Source organism: Mustela erminea, chromosome 7 (genome assembly GCF_009829155.1).
Source record: "Mustela erminea isolate mMusErm1 chromosome 7, mMusErm1.Pri, whole genome shotgun sequence".
Taxonomy (NCBI): Eukaryota; Metazoa; Chordata; class Mammalia; order Carnivora; family Mustelidae; genus Mustela; species Mustela erminea.
In genome coordinates this window covers 58,493,032-58,513,366 of record NC_045620.1, presented here as the reverse complement: position 1 = coordinate 58,513,366, position 20,335 = coordinate 58,493,032, and the positions used below count along the sequence as shown (strand labels likewise).

Here is a 20,335-nt window from a genome sequence, read left to right as displayed (position 1 = left end):
ATATCTATTCTCTTAGATCTGGTGACAGCATTAGGAGATAGGTTTTATTGCTGTAATTTCAAAGCCAAGGAAACGGAGAGTGTTTAGAATTCTCAACCCAAAGATATGCTCTGCAGTGAGCTGCCTTTATTTGCATAATCACCTTCTTGATAACATTGTAGGGCAAATTATGTTTCAATATACACTTTAAAGCAAAATCCATTGGTTAATTAGAGAAGAATTTGTAAGTCCTATCATTTCCCTTTAGAGTTTTGGTATGGTCAATGTCAGGTGTTCTTTTACTATTTATTTTACAAACAAGCTTAGGAGTATGGAAGTAAAATTAAAGTGACTTTTAAATGTGATTATTTAAAAAAAATAGATTGATCTTTGGAGTGCCTCCCCTAGTACACAAATTGATTATGTCAGGTCTGTGAGTGGCCAAGGCTATTCTTCACATCCAGAGAGCATTGTCTTAGTTAGTATCCTTAAGGGAAGTGATACGTTTTATGGAAAGCAAAGTGTTAACTTGTTTCCAGAGCAACAGCTGTTGTTATGCAATATGGAGGGTGTTTGCTGTAACAGTTTGCTATGTTGAGTAGCTAGAGAGGGAAGTTTTCCAAAGATGGATCCTGTCACTGCAAATAAATAAATAAAACCAAATCCCCCACTACATCATGTATAGAGTAGCTATGGCGATGCTATATTTGATCTTTTCAATGATTTTCTGCTTAAAATGAGCAGTTTTGGGAAACTGGTCCTTTCAAGCAGAGATTTGGAAGTTCAGTCCGTGCAGTTCATTATCAAAGGGAAATACTGACCATCCACTTGCTGGGACTCTAACCAGAAGAGCTGGAAGTGACTTCTGAGACTGCTGTCTTTTTTATCAAGAATCAAACAGAAAATTAGGGAGGCTTGTTAAGTGACTCTCATCTAAGGAACACACAGCAAATAGTTGGTAGGTTAGTGAGAACCCAAAGCTGCCAGTAGGCATTTCTGCCACATTCCTTCAGACTGGCTGCTCAAAGAGGCCAAGTCAGTGAAAGATGCCCAGGAAGGGTTTATGTACGGTAGTTGTTAAATAGTGACTTTGAACACCAAAGGTCACGTTTCCTGCTAAGTGGACAAAACACGACGGTCAGTCTGTTCATGAACAAGCTAAGTGTGAACGTTTGTTCTGGAGTAAACTGAGGCATTGCCCTGCTGGAGATGCCAGCTGTGTGCCAGCTATCTCGTCTGTCCCCACGCGACTCCCATCTTCACTGGCTGTACTAGCACTCCCTGCATGCGTGGTTCCCAGCCCAGACTACGCAGGTCCTTCTCCTCAGCTGGCTATGTATTTTTCCAAGGCATTTGCTGGCAGGGACAGGCCACTACTTGCCAGCAAATCTCTTTCACCCCAGCAGCTTGTGATTACCCTCATCTCAATACCTTTATTTTCTTCCTAGAAACTTTGTTGCTTCATTTCTTTTTTATTCTATTTCTTCCATGAGGTTTCCTTATCCATTTCATTTTCTCCACAGGGCAGGGTGGTTTCCATGAAGTATTATGAGATTTTTTTGGTGGCTTTATCATAGTATTTTATTCCTTCAGGGAAAACAAAACAGAATGAAACAAAACAGGAAAATACAAATTTCTATAAGAAAGAAAAGAGAGTGTTTTTCTCTTTTTATCTTTGTCTGTCTTTCTCACTGAAAACACTTCCCCCCACAAACCAGACTGCAAATCTCCTGCCAGTGGTTGGCTTATTGATAGATAGAAGCTTCATGTGTGCAAACAGCCTATTTTGATTTAAGTTAATTGGTGATTTTTCTTATCATTTGTAGGGAAAGTTTCATATAACATGGGCCAAAAATCTTCCACTGGAAAATGATTCTATCTTACATGGACCATTGTGATCTGCCTCTTATTTTCTTCCTCTAACATTTCGCCTGCCACCGAAGCTTCCCTCTGTGCCTTGGCATTAAGTTCCTTGCACCCTGCTTTCTTCCTTGGGATCCTTTGTGCTTTCTGCTCTCTGCCTCCATTTCCTGCATTCCTACTCTCCCTTCTAAGAGTCACCTCCTCCAGGAAGCCTTCTGTCATATGCCAAGATCGGGTTAAGTACCCTTACTTGAATACCTTGGTATATTCTTATGTAATATGCCATTGAGTTCTCTCTTTACTTGACATACTTTACATAGCCATCTGATTGTGTAACTTTCTCTTATTAGACTGCTAGATAACATATATTTTACTTTTATTCATGTCATATCACCAGTAAGTGCTTACCTAGCACAGTGCCTGATCCAAGGGAGATTTTTCCAATCAGTATCTAAGTGTAGATAGATGAAAGACTGGAATTAATTTAGTTGTTAATCACTTCTATTGTTGGGTGTTTTATGATAAAAATAGAGGGAACATATCAAATAATTTCATTTCTATGAGATTCCTAAAGTAACTTTTTGATGCAGAAATAGTAGAAACTTCTCTTGAGTTACATCTCTTAGGAAAGGTTTTGGACATATAATTGCAGTATGATAAAAGATCATACAATCCCCTGGAGAAATGTGTTTTCTAGGGTGTTAGCAATTCATAGATGCAAATCATCTGACTTGGGAATCCTAGAACACTTGAAACTAAGTAAGCAAGTCTTGGCAATAATTATTTTCTATTGTCTATACAAAAACTTTGGGCAAGCAGTTTCAAATTTAATGTTACAAAAATTACATGAATAAAGTAGCCCTTAAAATGTTCTTTTTATGCCTTAATATAAAGTATAATAAGGCTTCCCAGGTAAAGATCAGATTTTTTTTTTAAGGGACTTAGTCAATGAGGAAATGCATCTCTTTTCTGGCAATTTTAGAGTTGGGTGGGAAGACTGGCATAACTCCATGATATTCTTGATTCCTTTCTGTGTTCTGGGTATTCAGGAGCATGGAAAGGGCAGTTACCTCAGTACCCTTAGCTCCCAGGTGTTAATGTCTCATTGCTTGGACCTTCAGATCTTCTCTTCCAAGTACCTAAAGTAGGGTTTTAGGTAATAAAGTCTCCCTAGTCATTGTGGTAATAGGGCTGAGACCATGGACTCCTTTCTGTTTTGAATTAGTTTGCTTCATTCTGTCCCATGGCCAAATATTCCACCAGCCTTGGCTGCACAACTTGAGATTTCAGTTGCCCCGAAGGAACTCACAGTCAAGAAGTGGAGGTGGTTATGTAAAGGGAGCAGGACAGCCCAGAGGGCACTGAATCTCGAGACTGGCATGTGTCAGGAACACAGACTGAGGAGCAGGCCAGGTACTCTGCTCATTGTTTCTCTGTGTTAATTCTTTGAGTCCTCTTATAATACCGTAAGGTAGGTATCATTATTATCACATGCTGGGGAAGGAAATGAAGGCACAGAGAGGCTAAATAACTTGCTCAAGGTCACACAGCTGGGATGGGGTATTACATCTCTTGAGTCTAGCTATACTCCTCGTGGTTCTACGCTCTCCCGTCTTTTGGTGGAGATGAGGAGGTAACTCCACGATGTCCCTTCAAGGAGGGAAGGAGTTTGACTAGATCTCAAGTACATGTAGGAAGCCTAATTCATTCTAGTGAGGGGAAAGAGTACTGCAAAAGCCTAGAAGCATAACAGCATTTCCCACCAGGATACTTCGGTAAAATTCCAGCATTTCTGGAGGATCAGGTAAGAGGAGCCAGACTGGGAGGGATTTGAACCTGGAAGACTGTGATGCAGCCGTAGCAGTTTATTTGAGAAACACACACACACACACACACACACACACACACAGCCACAATGAACACAGAAAGTACTGGTATCTGAGACTGAACTCAGACAGCCCTGTGTTCCAATCTTGACCTTGTCATTTACTGGCTGTTTAATTTTTGGAACTGTCTTTAGCCTCTCCAGCCTTATGGGTAAACTACAGAGTAGGGATGAAACCGTGGAAAGGCTTGGCCACTGGCACACAGCACCTGTGCAGTCAAGTTGGCAGCTCCCGAGAGACCTGAGAGTCCTGTGGTCCCCAACCTGGCTGCACATTCCTTCCTCCCAGGGGGCTTTAAAAAAAATGCAATCCTGTGTGCCCACCCTGAGAGATTCTCACCTAAATGGACTGGGATGGAATCCTGGCGTGGTATGACATTAAAATCCTTCAGGCGGCTCTGCTGCTCAGGCAGGGACGCAGGCTGCCCGTCTAGGCTCTCTGAGGCAGACCTCGGAGCTGGAGGTTAATCTGGCCCCCTGTATTAGGATCTCAGTGTCTTTGTACACAATACCTCTGTACGGAAGGAAAACACTTTATTCTACCCCCTTAGGTTTAGTGACTGTAACCCTGCAAATTAGACTATAAAAAGAGAGGAAGATGAGAAAAGGTTTATTGGTATGAATGTATACAGAGACCTTCATAGGAAAATGAGGAGCCAAAGGAGCAGATAGGCCTAGAGCTTATATGCCTTTTTAACAAAGGACAATGGATGTGGTGATGTGACAAGACAGAGGAGAAAGGGTTTTGGGCTCGTGGCGGCAAACTGAGAAAGTGACTAGGAAATATGTAGAGGGAGTAGGGGGCAATAAGAGTACTTGGGTAGATTTGTTCACAGACCCACCGTAGTGCTGACTTGCTGTCTGCTTCGGGGCCATCAGACTCCCCCGGTAAGAGTGGACTTGTGGCAGTCCCCATTTCTCAAAAGTTTCTGCTTTTAGTCAGAAAAGGAAGATTCCCCGCAGATTTCTTTCCACATTCACTGATTCTCATTGGCTTCCAGCTCAAAATAATCTTACCCAAAGTGACATATTTTGAGGTGACACATTCCGATCCCCTTTAGCTTCTTGCTCCTGTGACCTTGAGCATTCCCGGCTGCTCCTGCAATCAAGCTGCACTGTACTAGTACCCCTGTTGCCCACGACCACCACCCCTTCTGCTTCTAGTACTGCAAAATCCAGAAGACCCCCACCTACCCCCAGAGATCGTTAGGAGGAGAAACAAGATAGTGACCATGGATGCACTCTCAAGCCTGGAAAGCTCTTGAAACTATGTAAAGAAACCCATGTTTCTCCTGCTGTCGGGACGTTGCCAAGGTCACAGCCAGCACAGGAGGTGAGGCCTCTCTGCCCCACCTACCTAAGACACTCCTTCTTCCCCTTCGCTGCCTCTGTTTGCAGTAGGGAGGTAAATAAATTCCATCAGGCCTTTCAATGTTCTTTTTGTTCTGAAAAAAAAAAAAATCAATGGACCATGGAGAGCACGTGACTTGGCTTGGCACGTCCACAGTTGCGGAGCTCAGACGCGGACACGCTGTACAGCCTGTCCTTCTGCTTTGGTGAAGGCATGACTGTATTTTTAGACCTGCCCAACGCTGCCAAGACAAGTAGTGTATGGAGATGCAGGACAGGCTTGCTGGCCTGTGTAACAGAAGCGTCTTGCCTAAAGCTACGGCAACATATGCTGGAGGTTCTCATTTGCTGCTGAGGATGGTGGAGGGGGTAGCGTGTTTTGTTTTGGCTTCTCATAAAACATTTTATAGCACTTCACACTGTGTGCTTGAGGATGTGTCGAAACATAGGATTAGCTTTATGAACTAGCTTTGTGAGGTGTCTGAGGCAAGATAGCAAGTTTTGAAAAATGAATAACACTTAAGTTTATCTTTAAACTGCAAATACAATATTTACATTTTTATATACACAATAAAATAATTTATCAAAACACTACGAATTTGGAATTATGATCATTTGGGTTGACTTTTTCCCTCTATACTCCATACGGAAGGTTGGTTGTATACATTATAATATTACAAAATCAAGAGGAGATTTGTTAATATCTTAAGAGAACAAACTGTTCTGGCATACACATGAAAACAGGCTTTATTTCTTGCTGGTTTCTCACCTCCTGTAACAACAGCTTATCACTAAAGCTGATTTCATTTCTATCTTGACTTCCCAGCTTTGGGCCCCAGTTGGAATAACCACCTCACCAGTTTCCCATGTTCTATTCTTTTTCTTACCAGTTTATTCTCTGGACAGTGACAGGAGTGGTATTCGGATACAAATGTGGCTATAATTGCTGATAACTGACCTTCGGGGGCTCCCTCGGACCAGTATGATAAGGACCAACACTTTCTGAGTGGCACATGAGGCTGTCCCTCGTGTCTTGGCGCCTTTGTCCACAGGGGAGGCAGCTGCAGAGAGCTGGTTTTATTTCCCAATGCATGGGAAACTCCAATTAGAATGACCTTCCTCCTGCCTTCTGCCATTTCAACTATAATCAGAATTGCAGGGCGTTACTCATGACCCTCCAACCCTGAAATAGTGGCTTCTCAGGGCAGTTGTCCATCCGGCTCCGGGCTATGCTGTGCATACCTTTGCTGGGGCGCCTATCACCCAGTCTTAAACTGACTTGTTTTTCCCTCCCTAGACTGAACTTGTGAGGACAAGGATTATGTCTTACTCTAGTGGTCTTTGGTGCCCAGACAGCCATGGAAGTATGTTTGCTAAGTTAAGTAGCGTATGGTTGTCAACCACACACTGATTCACCAAGCAAGCCTGGCAGGGTCTCTCTTTGCGATCCCTTGGGAGACACTGGCTTGAATTACATCCAGCGGGATGGGTGTGAATGGCTGGGAATGGAGCGTTTTATAAAATAATCCAGAGTTAAAACTTCAGGGTGCTTCTAAGCATCATCAAAATTAATGAGTTTTAGGGCACGTTTATTACATTCTTTGTGGAAAAAGATACTGTAGGGTTTTACTCTTCTAACCTTGGAGATGGAATTCAAAGCAGATGACAGTTCTGCCATTAGTTTCCCATCTGAGATCTGCGGTAATCTGCACATATGCAAACATGTGCGTGCATGCGCGCACACACACACACACACACTCATACCTATGCACAATATTGATGTACACAATTAATAGTCTACTTTATTCATGACCTTCATTGTCCTGTGTTTGGGGTGATTTTTATGTTTCTTCCCTGAAGGATGCTTAATACATATCTCCCTACACTTCCTAATTATGTCACTTTGGAATTTGATCTTTTAGGTATATCCAAGGTATGAACTCTTTTTGGTGTATGTTTCAGTCTGAAATTTGAATTTGCAGTGCAGTTAATATTCTTTATGTTAGGTACTTTCTATGAGTAAAACACATTGGGAACAGAGTTTTGCATTCCATATATGCTCTTATTTAACAAACTAGACAATCTGTAATGACTTGATATGTCTTTTCTTCATGAAAAAGCAAAAGGATAGTCCTCAAATGAAAATCAGAAAAATACTGTATGTTAGTGAAAGTATGAAAATATGAAGGGACGTACACAGGATATACTGAGAGGACATTTCAGGATACTCAGGGCTGATGATTTTTTTTTTTAAAGATTTTATTTATTTATTTGACAGACAGAAATCACAAGTAGGCAGAGAGGCAGACAGAGAGAGAGGAGGAAGCAGGCTCCCTGTTGAGCAGAGAGTCCGATGTGGGGCTCGCTCCCAGGACCCTGGGATCATGACCTGAGCTGAAGGCAGAGGCTTTAACCCACTGAGCCACCCAGATGCCCCAGGGCTGATGATTTTTAATCTAGATCTACAAGGATGAAGTTACTAAGTAAATTGGTAGTGAAAGTTAATACTGTAAGGGTAAAAGCTTAATCTATTTAGGAATATAAACTGGATACTCTAAAAGAAGCATTTCTACAACATCTGTTGTTAGAGTAATTACTACTCATCCTCATTACAACACCCGAGCAACGAGCCCTTTGTTAGGTCAATTCACCAATTTATTTAGAATCAACAGAACTTCATTGCTTTGAAAGGAGTCGTTAATTCTGGCCTTCTGCAGATTCAGATGATGCTTTCTTTTAATTAATCCGAATTGTGATTATATAGATTACATGTAAATCTATTTACATTATAAATCTTGCTTCATGTTCTGGTAGGAATTAATAGAAATCCAATATTGTTTAAGTTAATTGAATTGTACTTAGTGGTACAAATGGATTTTTAGAGTTGTTTTTACTTGGCGCAGTCCAAAGGTTGCAAAGACAAAACTTCAGTTTTTATAGCTCCTATAAGGAGTAAGAAAATGAATGAAGTATTCTCTGAGATACAGTCATGATCTAGGGGTCCTAAATAATACAAACCACTTAGCAAATACAAGCATTCTCCCTGCCAAAGTTCCGAAGGTGTGGATATATTAGAACTGAAAGCTTGTCCCCATCCTAGATCCATGAAGTTAGTAGATATCTTTTATGTGTCAATTACATCGTTGACAAGGACATTTTATTACAAAGTGGGTAAAAATTAATAACAGTAATAGCAAATGTATGTGAATACTCACTGCATGTAGCTCCTTTCCTCGTATTTTCTCAGTTCTTTCTGTAAGCTTCTGTGAAGGATATTGTTTTCTTAGAAAACTATGGTCTGTGAGAGTCACACAATTAGTGGAAAGACCCCAGGGTCACGTTTGACTCCGAAAACACATAGACTTTCTTCATTTTATGTTAAAGATTCTCTGATTGCCTCAGTTTTACTTCAGACAGTGAAAAAGCTCTAACTATTCCACAAGACAATTCTGAGTTACGAGTGAACATTTTAGATCTGGAATCAACGTGTGCCACATATGCAAACTAGGTAATATAATTAGCTAGGGAACAGGAAGTTCCAAAAAATTCTGAAATAAGCTTGAAGTTACGCACTTTTGAATGCTGAAGTACAAGGAGAAAAATAAAGCCCACTGTGACTGCAGTAAGGAGTCTCTCTTGGAAGCCATTTCTGTGTGGTCACGACTCAGGCACGAGGTTCCCCCTTGCCTTAAATGCAGACCTATTGCTCCGCCTTCTCTAACGACTCAGAATCAAAATCAAATCAGGCTATTTTGTTAGAGCAAAGGACAGGACGGGAACTGGCCCCTGTCAGGAACAGCATCCATCCATAGCCCTGGTTTGCTCTCTTTCCCTCTCTCCCTCCACAGGTGCTTCTCTCCTTTAGTCCCGCTGCTTTTCTCCTGGAGAGGTATGTCCTGCTACTTCTGTCCTCTCTGTGGTCCGCTTCATAATGCCTGCCCTCTTGCTTGCATATGGCTCTTCTAGACCCAGCAGCGATCAGTGCTTCCTTTTAACATCAGCCTTGATTAGTAGATCACCTCATCTTTCCAGTTTTCTCATTCTCCAGGGATCACAAGGATTAGCCCAATTCATCTTTACAAAACATAGGTCATAAGACACGGGTCAGAGGTCACTGTGTTTGAGCTGTCTTTGTGTTAGGTGTCTGACCTCATTTGTTTGTATTTTGGGTATTTAGGAGTAGAGTCCCATGTTCTATAGAAGGACCGGGCCTTCTTAGAGGTTAGTGGACAAGGAAACATCCCATGGAAGACAGTATGTCAAACACAGCTTCTCTTCTACACAGTGGGCTGGAATCTAAAGGGATTTCCAAACGTCGATGGTACATAAAAGCAGCACGCAAGCTCTCTGAGGAAAGTAATTCACTTTCCTATTACGGAACACAGTACCACCTGCTGTGTAGTGTTCATGCAATTTAAATAATAGTGTAAATAAAAGCAACCACAAAATAAATGTTATTCATTGATTCCTTATTTTATGTCACACACTTCACATACATTATTAATAATTCTTCCAAAACTCTAAAGGATGGATGGAAACATCTGCATTTTACAGAAGAGATAGATGTTTGGGAAGCTTAAGTGACTAGTCCAAGATAACATCACATGTAAGTGGTAAATACTGAGGTCACCCTGATTGTAAAACCTTCATGTCTTTACTGTATTGTGCTGACAATATATATATATATATATATATATATATATATATATATATATTTAAAGATTTTATTTATTTATTTATTTGTCAGAGAGAGAGCGAGCGAGAGCGGGCACAGGCAGACAGAGTGGCAGGCAAGGAGCCCGATGTGGGACTGGATCCCATGACACTGGTATGATGACCTGAGCTGAAGGCAGCTGCTTAACCAACTGAGCCACCCAGGTGTCCCAGACAATGTATTTTTGTATTTCAACAGAAGAAATGAAGATGAGAAAAATACTATGTCACATTTATGCAGATACTCACCTTTGCTGTTTTTCTTCCTTTATTCCTCAAGTTTCAAGTGAACCCTGGTGTCCTTTCTTTCAACCTAAAGAAATTCCTTCTCCTATGTCCTTAGAGGACAGGTCTGCTTAGATAAATTCTGTCTTCTTCCTTGAGAAATGACTTTTTTTCATCTTCATCCCTGGAAGATATTTTCATTAGAAGGAGAGTTTGAGGTTGATAATTCTTTTCTTTTTTTGCCTTAAAGATGTTGTTCTACTCTTTCCTGGCCTCCAACATATATGATCAGAAAATGTGGTCCTTGGATTGTTGTCCCCTGTATTCAATCTGTCTTCCCCCCTACCTACCTGTGATGACTTTTAAAATTTTTTCTTTATCTATGGTTTTCAGTAATTTTATTGCTATGTGTCTGGGCTTATTTTTTTTTTTTTTCTTCAGTGTTTGTTCTTTGGAGTTTGTTGAGTTTCTTGTATCTATAAATTTATCTTTCACCAAATCTGGGAATTTTTCAGGCATTATTTCTATGAAGGTTCGTTCTGCACCAATATGGTCTGCCTCTGCCTTAGGGACTCCAGTGGCACAAATGTGACATCTTTTGATTTTCTCTCTCAAGTCACTGAGACTCTCTAACCATTTTTAAAAAGTTGTTTTTTTGTTTTAATTTATTTGGGAGATAGAGAATGAGAGAGTGCATGAGCAAGGGGAGAGGCAGAGGGAGAAACAGACTCCCCCTGAGCAGAGAGCCCAATGTGGGACTTGATCCCAGGACCCTGGGATCATGACCTGAGCCAAAGGCAGATGCTTAACTGACTGAGCCACCCACACACCCCTGACTCTAGTGATTTTTTATTTCAATTTCTTTTCTTTCTGTTCAGACTAGATAATTTCTTTTTTTAAAATTTTTTAATATATTTTTTTAAATTATTAATTTGACAGAGAGAGATCACAAGTAGGCAGAGAGGCAGGCAGAGAGAGAGAGAGGAGGAAGCAGGATCCCTGCTGAGCAGAGAACCCAATGTGGAGCTTGATCCCAGGACCCTGGGATCATTACCTGAGCCGAAGGCAGAGGCTTTAACCCACTGAGCCACCCAGGCGCCCCTAAACTACGTAATTTCTACTGCTCACTCCTCAAGTTCACTTGTTCTTTCTCATCTCCATTCTTCTATTGAGCTCATTTCATGGATTCTAAGCTTCAGATATTATATTTTTCACTGCGATTTAGTTCTTTTTTTATAGACTCTATTTCTTTTAAGAATTCCTCTCTCTCATTTCAAGAGTGTCACCTTAGTTCATAGAAAATGGTTCTAGCAGCTGCTTTAAAGTCTGTGTGATAATTAACACATTTGAACCGTCTTTGGGTTGGCATCTGCTGATCGCTCACTCCTTTGAGAATTGGTCGGATTTGGTTGTTAGTATTTGGATTATAGCCTGGACATTTTGAATATTATATCGTTAGACCTTGTACACTGTGAAACTTCTCTGGAGAATATTTGTTTGTTGTTTGAACAAGCAATCTACTTGCATGATATGTTCTTTGCTTTTGTGGTGGTCATGTCAAGGTTGGTTAAGTTTTCAAAGCCTTTGAGATGCTGTTTGGGTCTGCTGGGGCATAAATATCCCTCAGGGCTTGCTCTGGTTCTTGGGTGATGTTGTGCTGTAATTCACTTCTCAAAGTCTTCCTTGTACTTCTTTGGACATTTTTGGTACATGTACAACTTGAAGGTGAGCTCAGCACTTGTGTGGGTTCAAACACAGGATTAGAGATTTTCTTCTCTGGTTCTCTCTCATCTGTGGGGTTTCTTCCATATTCTCAGGCTCCCAGGATCCACTTTTCCAGTTTTTCTCGCTGGAAAGATGTTTCTCAGAGTTGGCCTCCTGGGCCATGGCCTACTTTCATGCAGTTGTACCATAGTGCAAAGCAGTGAAAGAAGAGGAAAACCCATAGCAGTGGTTCCTTTGCTCTTTGCAAACTGGGTGTCCTTTTTTCTGCTGCTGCTTCTTCTTTTTTTTTTTTTTTTAATTTGAAAAAGATAGAGAATGTGAGTGGGTGGGAGAGGTAGAGGAAGAGAATCTTCAAGCAGATTCCCTGCTAAGCACAGAGCCTAATGCAGGGGGCAGCTGGATATGGGGCTTTATCCCAGGACCAATGAGATATGACCTGAGCCAAAACCAGGAGTTGGTCACTCAATCCACTAAACCTCCCAGGCACACCATTTTTCTGCTTCTTGTAGCCAAAAGGTTGAATCATCATTTGGGATCTTAGGTGTCCATGTCTCCCCTGGGGGTAGCAGTACAGATTTACTTTTGAGGTCTTGAGGCAGGACTGGTTGAATAAAAAGAGAAAATTCAACACGGAGACTTTCCCTGTACTCTGGTTTACAGGAAGCTTTTCCTGCTGATGTAGCCAGAATGATCTTAACTCTGTATTGTTTTTGTTTTTGTTTATTTTTTTGCTGTTTGCATCTTTTTTTTTTTTAAAGATTTTATTTATTTATTTGACAGACAGAGATCACAAGTTGGCAGAGAGAGAGGAGGAAGCAGGCTCCCAGCTGAACAGGGAGCCCCATGCAAGGCTGGATCCCGGGACCCTGAGACCATGACCCAAGCCGAAGTCAGAGGCTTAACCCACTCAGCCACCCAGGCGCCTTTGATGTTTGCACCTTTTATAAAGTTCCCAATTTGGCTTGCTTTCAGGACAAATCCAGAAGGAGAAAAAAAAGGATAAACTCAGAAAACTCTTTGTAGCCAATTTTATCTTTTCTTAAGTTTTGACTTCTCTCCTTAAGCCACTTGCTGTTTCCTTTCCTGACTCCTCAGATAGCTGTTTGCCAAATGTGTCCACATTTAAGTTGTGGCCAGGGGAGCCACAGAATAGGCTCCTTATTCTGGGGACTGCCTCTTAATCATGTTTTCACCCCTAATACTTGCCACAGAACCTACCACATGATAGACAATTAAGTAATTGAAGGTAATACAAGCATAAAACGTGAGGCTCACCAATGTGAAGGAAATCTTTGTGTGTGTATGTGAATGAAAATATAAAAAGTGAAGCTTGCCAATTCTCCAGTAAATTCTGGTATGACCCGGACAGAACGTGTTTGGCTCACTGTCTACCACTCTTCCCACGCTCAAAGATGTTCAGTACTTCTCCTTTGCTTGGCACCCTGCAGAGCCTGAATGCAGCCAAAGAATATTCCTAGCACCCCAAACCCGGAAACCACTGGCAACTGAAAAGCATGGGATGTGGGGTACAAGCTGGTCTTTCACTCCTGTTTTTCACACGTGTCCACACACAATTTTCAGCTTTTGTTTCCAATTTAAATGCAGGGACTTCTCCCCAAAATTTCCATCTTCCTATACTCTTTACTCTAAGATTCTAGCTGATGGGCACAGATTTCCCTTTACCAGGTGGGCTTGTGGAAGAAAATCATTTATTTCGCTTTCTTATACAAAGTTCTATGTTTTCATTAAAAAATGTAATTTGACTAATGTGTTTTATGGAGCTTTCCCTCATTTATACCAAAAAGAACTTATGTTAGTGTTTTAAGCCTTGGGAAATGATGAATTTGTTTAATAGATCAGTAATTATCCCACTCAAAAATGATCATTAGAATTCCTCTTAATTTGATTACTATGTATCACCAAACCCACAATCCATTTATCACCAGCTGCATCCATTAATCCAGCTTTGCTGGTCCATGTATAAGAGACTACTCTAACTTTTCATTTTGAGCCTTTCTGAGAAAAATATTGCTAGAAAGTAGTATGCCTTAAATATATTTGATTTAAAATCTCAGTCTGTACAAACTTTTAATTTTGGTTTTGTTTGCCATTTTTCTTACTGAAGACTATTTTCCAGTTGAGTCACAGTCTAAATAGAAGTATACTTTTTTGTTAGGGGATTGGGGGTGATTATTAGCTTCTAGGGGGTGACAATGGTAGTAAGAAAGGAGGTCTGTAAATGTGAATGACTTTTCATGTCTTTGTACATTTGGTATGAAACACCCTAACACTAGGTATTTACTTAAGAGAGCTTGTTCCAGAACTTTAGGACATTCCCACTTCTAAAGTGGAAAGCAAGGTCAAGAAAATGAGCTCTGAGAGTGTACTGAGCATGGTGTGGTGCAAATACCAAACACGAGCTAGTTAAGGTTGACATCACTGAGTACAAAGTTCTCTAGTACGATTTCCTTTGGATCGTCATGGCTTGGGATTCCGCCTCACTCTGCTGGTACCGAAATCAGAACAATAAAGAGGAAAGAAACTGACTGCGTGGTACAATCCAAGTGGGATTCACAATCTAAATGAGTTTTCTTTTCTCCTTTCCCCTCTGGGGTCTCCAGTTTACCGTGGTTTCTGGGCAGTCCTGATGCTTCTGGGAGTCGTCACCGTGGTGACTGCAAGCTTTCTGATCATCTGTGCAGCTCCCTTTGCAAGCCACGTTCTCTATAAAGCCGGTGGAGGTGGTTACCTTGCTGCAGGTATGTGCGAGGCAAAGGGTGTGGTTTCCAGCCATGGCTTTAATAATACAATGAATTCGTACACAGTTTTGCTTGAGTGCCCACAACTTGCAGTCCCTTCTCTAGAGACTTGTGTTTTCCATGTTCTTCACAGCATTTGCTTACTGTATCCACATGGTATAAAGAAGCCACTAGAAGGAAATGCTCTGTTCTTTAGCCTCACTTAACCTGTTTATTTTCTATCTGTAAAATGGGTCCAGAGCATGTCTCTCTGTAACATCAGGATATGGGTGAAGTTTTCCATGTACTCTTAAAGAGATAGCTGCATGATGATATTACAAACTGGCATGATTTACTTATCACAGGCAAAAAACATCTCTTTCTACGGTGTCACCACTCACTTTTCTTAATTGTGGTTCATGTGTGTTATAGAAATACATTCTTTCCTTGGAAAAACCTGCATTTTTTTTAGTCAGCTTTCCAACTAGTCTTTTTAATGCCTGTTACAGAGATCTTAGTAAGATAGGAAAATAATTGACTAGATGTGTCTTGCAAATATCAAGTGTTTTTCATTTAATTGGGAAATAAAAACAAGAATGTTAATCTGAAAACATATAAGCATAGATGATTTGTAAAGATAAGAGTTCTAGAAAATGAGACAAACATCACTATTGCCAAAACCAAATCATACATGGCTATTGCTATATTGTAACACCAAATCGGGACACAGAGTTTCTGTATGAAATGGTAGTAATAGTAAAGAAACAGAATGGATAACATTGTCATCTCTAAATCATTGCAGAGACAGCTCCTGATGTCCATCACCATTTAATCGATGACCAGTCAACAGTTCAAGCACTCTTATTACGTAACATTGTGCTTAATTCTGTGGAGGGACTAGGAAGAATAAACTCAATTTATAATCTCTCTTCTTTAATTCATAATTCCCTAAAACCAAATCCCTCATAAGCCATAAAACTGAGCATTTTCTGAGCCAAATATTTTTTCCTTCTCCAAACCACTTTCTAACTTTGGTTCGTTCCAAGGTCTTGTGAAGATGCATATTTTTCCATGATCTTCCCAGAAATAACAGCTGTCTGCTAGAATGTGTAAATATTTGTTTCTTCTCACTCCTTACACTTCTTTTTAAATCTTTTCCAATAAATGAAGTATGTATAGTTGACCCTTGAACAGTTTGGGTTTGAAACTCTGGGTCCACTTATACATGGATTTTATGTGTGTGTGTGTGTGTATACATATACAAAAACAGATTTACAGGACTGTACTATATATATATATATAAGTACATATATATGTATATAAGTACATATATATGTATATATATGTATATGTATATAAGTACATATATATATATAGTACAGTCCTGTAAATCTGTTTTTTCTTTCTTATGTTTTTACAGTTCAGTCCAGTAAATTTATAGTACAGTCCTGTACATCTTTTTTCTTTATATTTTTCTTATGTTTCTTTTCTTGGCTTAATTTATTATAAGAATACAGTATATAATACGTACACAAAGTATGTGTTAGTTGATTATGTTATCAGTAAGACTTCTCTGGTCAACAGTAGGCTATTAGTCATGAAATCTTAGGGAAGTCAAAAGTTACAGGAAGATTTTTAACTACAGTTAAGTTTTCGTGGTGCCAAAAGTTATAGGCAAAAAAAAAAAAAAAAGTTATAGGCAAATTTTTAACTGCGGTTAAGATTTGAGGAAGTTGAAATGTTCTTTTCTTTTTTTAATTATGTTATGTTAATCACTGTACAGTATATCATGAGTTTTTGATGTAGTGTTCCATGATTCATTGTTTGCATGGAACATCCAGTGCTCCATGCAATACATGTCCTCCTTAGTACCCATCACCAGGCTCACCCTTTCCCCTACCCCTTTCCCCTCTAAAACCCTCAGTTTGTTTCCTGGAGTCCAAAGTATCCCCTGCTGATTCCCCCCCTTCATTTTTCCCTTCTTTCTCCTAATGTCCTCCATGCTATTCCTTATGTTCCACAAATGAGTGAAACCATATGATAATTGACTCTCTCTGCTTGACTTATTTCACTCAGCATAATCTCTTCCAGTCCCGTCCATGTTGATACAAAAGTTGGGTATTCATCCTTTCTGATGGCTGAGTAATAGTCCATTGTGTATATGGACCATATCTTCTTTATCCATTCATCAGTTGAAGGGCATCTTGACTCTTTCTGTGGTTTGACTATTATGGACATTGCTGTATGGGCAGTTTTTCAACTGCACAAGGGTTGGTGCTCCTAACCCCAAAATATTCAAGGATCAAGTGTAAAAGCATGAGTTTAGTACACATTATGTAAGCATGTTGTTTTAAACTCAGGAATTCTCTGATCCTTGGTTTAGTCTCATCAAAGAATTGTATGTCTGTGTGTGTGTTTAGTGCTTTTGGAAAAAAAAAAAAGTGTTGGTCATTTTTAAATTGTGCAAGAAGGTAGTATATCCAAAGAATTTCGTTTGGCTGAAAACTCTGTAGGAAGGAAAATCATTTGGTATGTATTCATATGCCATTGACCAGTGTGTTTTCTTTTTGTGAGGAATCTTTGCTGTGTGTGGGAACGGGGCTGCGGTTCCCTTTCCTCAGATCTTCTTATGGAGTACCCTGGGAACTGAGAGGTGCCCATGGTATTCTGGGACCCATTCTGCAAACAACCAAACTGAATAATTCCTTTCAAACTTGACTTTTAACTTCCTTCATGGCGGAATTCTTTATTGTTTGTGTAGGACGATTTGTTTCCGCAGAACACAGAGACAGATTCTGTTGGATGAGACAAAATTATCTTGGGCAGAAAAAAGTGATGTTCTCAGGAATAACTGAAGTTTGCAGTCTAGTGTCAATTTCCACTGTGAAACACAGTTCTGTAAGGCACTTATGGGGCCAATAAGTCATCCTTGAGCTTCCATACTTCTTGGTAGAAAAATTTTAAAAATATTTTCATTTTTATTTTTAACATTCTCAAGTAATTTTTTAAATTTAATTTCTTTTCAGTGTAACATAATTCATTGTTTATGCACCACACCCCGTGCTCCATGCAATACGTGCCCTCCATAATACCCACCACCAGGCTCCCCCAACCTCCCACCCCCCGGCCCCTTCAAAACCCTCAGATTGTTTTTCAGAGTCCATAGTCTCTCATGGTTCACCTCCCCTTCCAATTTCCCTCAACTCCCTTCTCCTCTCCATCTCCCCTTGTCCTCCATGATATGTGTTATGCTCCACAAATAAGTGAAACCATATGATAACTGACTCTCTCTGCTTGACTTATTTCACTCAGCATAATCTTTTCCAATCCCATCCATGTTGCTACAAAAGTTGGGTATTCGTCCTTTCTGATGGAGACATAATACTCCATAGTGTATATAGACCACATCTTCCTTATCCATTTGTCCGTTGAAGGGCATCTTGGTTCTTTCCACAGTTTGGTGACTGTGGCCATTGCTGCTATGAACATTGGGGTACACATGGCCCATCTGTATCTTTGGGTTAAATACCCAGTAGTGCAATTGCGGGGTCATAGGGAAGCTCTATTTTTAATTTCTTAAGGAATCTCCACACTGTTCTCCAAATTGGCTGCACCAACTTGCATTCCCACCAACAGTGTAAGAGGGTTCCCCTTTCTCCACATCCTTCCAACACACATTGTTTCCTGTCTTGCTAATTTTGTGCATTCTAACTGACATAAGTTGATATCTCATTGTGGTTTTAATTTGAATCTCCCTGATGGCTAGTGATGATGAACATTTTTTCAGGTAATTTAGTCTTTCAAAGTCAAAGGTGGAAACTTACATGTGCTATATGAACTCTTGGCAGATATGTAACAAACACTAGGTTTTTCGGCCAGCCAAATTTTTATATGCCACTTTTAATACAGAATCATGCATATCTACTGAGTTAAACTGAATTAAATTTATAATGCTTTCTTTGGCTAGATTTTACATATTCAAAATGAAGTGGTCTTATTCTATGTGCCTGCTATTCTAGAGTCTCTTTGTTCTTTACGGCTTACCTCGTCATTCCCTGCCCCAGTCTCCGGTGCTGCCCTGTGCCATTGCTCTGTGCTCTGCTGGGCAGTTGGCAACAGCTGCAGTTTGGGCCTTGGGTTGCTGTGGCAGCTTTATCAGTGCCACAAATAAGACTACACACTCTCTCTTTATTTGGGCAGATGGCTTTAGAAGGGAGAATAGCCAAATTCCAAATAGCCAGTGCTGGGTGTGTGCATGCATAAAGACTCTTTGGCATTAGCAGGAAGATTGGTTTTGGGCATTCCATGTGTGGCTGAGTCATCCTGATGTCACAGTTGTCTGTGTGAGTAAGGGGCGGGGTCCATGTTGTTCTTTGCTCTGTCAAAAGGCTCAGAGCAAACCTTGGAGGGCATATGTTGCCGCTCCTTGCAGCTGGACAAATTCCTCTTCAGGCAGGCTAGGCCATGGGTCCCCAAGGAGGTTCAGTTCTGGAACAAGTGCACGGTAATTGTCAGAACGTTATAATGCTGAGCCTGTTTCAGTGAGTCTCATTCTGCACTCTACAAAGCCTAAACAAGTGCTGAAATTTGTTTTCATGTGGTGTCCCAGAGAACTGTCAGACCCAAAGGGGTTCACACCTGTCTTCTCCTAACCTTGTGATACTGTAGGTGATAGGAAAGATGCAGAAGAGCTTAGAATGAGTAGGCATAGCATTATAAAACTTTTAAGATGTGATCTGGAAGTTCTGGGGTACTGACATCACTGGGTAATGGGCCATAAAAACTTGAAATCAGTATTTTACCAACATATGAGGGTACAAAGATTTTTCTTTTGTAATTGGAATCACCTTTTCCTGAGTGACAAAGTGTGACTGCATTTTTCTGCTGAATGTAGAGCCAGACAGAGTCCCTCCAGGGTAAAGGTACCTGAAAAGCTTCTGGATCATGTCTAAATCCCTTGTGGGACCTCATGTTGGTGAGACTACATGGACCTTTTGTAAGCTAGGGGAATACAGAAGCCTTCATTCTAGACCCAGGAGGTATTAATGGAAGCAAAGGGTACCTCTGCACGTAACTGGTTCTTTGGAACAATTAGTCCTTTAGAGGCAAAGTAGTGGTTTGACTCCTGCCCCATTCTGTGACCACAGAAGGTGCTCCTGGCCCAGACAGCTGCTGCTCAAGCCATTACTGGTCACCAAGGGATACCAGCTGAGTGAGTTGGGATGAATTTTTATAAATCCTCTGCCATGTGGAACAAATTGCTGGGCACACATCCTTCCACAGCTCATATCTGTTTCCTTTGGATCTGGAGGACAGTGCTTTCTAAAAGTGTAGTGATGTGAACCCTCTTAGAAAAGTAGCACAGGAAAGGTGAGTGGACAAAAACAGAATATAAAATTCTGAGTACAAAATTTATAAACTACTGAATCAAAATTAAACTGGACTTGTGGTTTGTTTTCTTTTTTCTCTCAAAGATCAATAGAATTTGTAGTGGCTCATCAGTAAACCACATTTACTTCTATAGGAAATAAGATAGATGGGATGGATGCAAACTACAAAGTGTTGTTTCGCCTTAATTCTAGAAAAAAAAATAGGTCACAGAAGCCAACGGACATATTTCAGATGTTCCTTTTTGGGGGGCTGAGAATGATCAGTTGGCTTCCGGGAAGCGCTCCGTGTCATACCTTGCTGCTCACGTCTTCCTCCAGATAAAGCAGAGCAGGAGAAGAATATGTGGAGGAAACAGAAGACCATGAGCAGGAAGGGATTAGGGAGGAATTGCTGACAGCCCAGATGCAGGCTTCTAAACTTACCGGCACACGCATCTCCCTGCTTGCACCTGCTGTCTCCATGTCTA

General features: G+C 40.6%; 1 protein-coding gene and 1 long non-coding RNA gene across 5 annotated transcripts in view; one reads left to right on the top strand and one right to left on the bottom strand.

Annotated features, from left to right (window-relative positions):
* The window catches only part of TMEM182 (transmembrane protein 182), a 58,008-nt gene that overhangs the window by 24,474 nt on the left and 13,199 nt on the right, over nt 1-20,335 (top strand). The window contains exons 1-2 of one of the 4 annotated variants that reach the window (XM_032351702.1): nt 4,661-4,665; nt 14,362-14,499. In XM_032351702.1, the coding sequence (XP_032207593.1) occupies nt 14,388-14,499 (112 nt within the window). In that variant the 5' untranslated portion in view covers nt 4,661-4,665; nt 14,362-14,387. Of the gene's footprint in view, nt 1-4,660; nt 4,666-6,752; nt 6,758-14,153; nt 14,250-14,361; nt 14,500-20,335 lie in introns of those variants that run through there. The other 3 variants (XM_032351703.1, XM_032351701.1, XM_032351699.1) reach the window with 3 other exon arrangements.
* Nucleotides 1,426-18,747, bottom strand: LOC116595418. Its single transcript, XR_004287674.1, has 4 exons — nt 18,523-18,747; nt 10,040-10,199; nt 2,251-2,293; nt 1,426-1,566 (listed from the first exon to the last, which is right to left on the bottom strand). It is a non-coding gene; the product is annotated as an uncharacterized LOC116595418 (long non-coding RNA).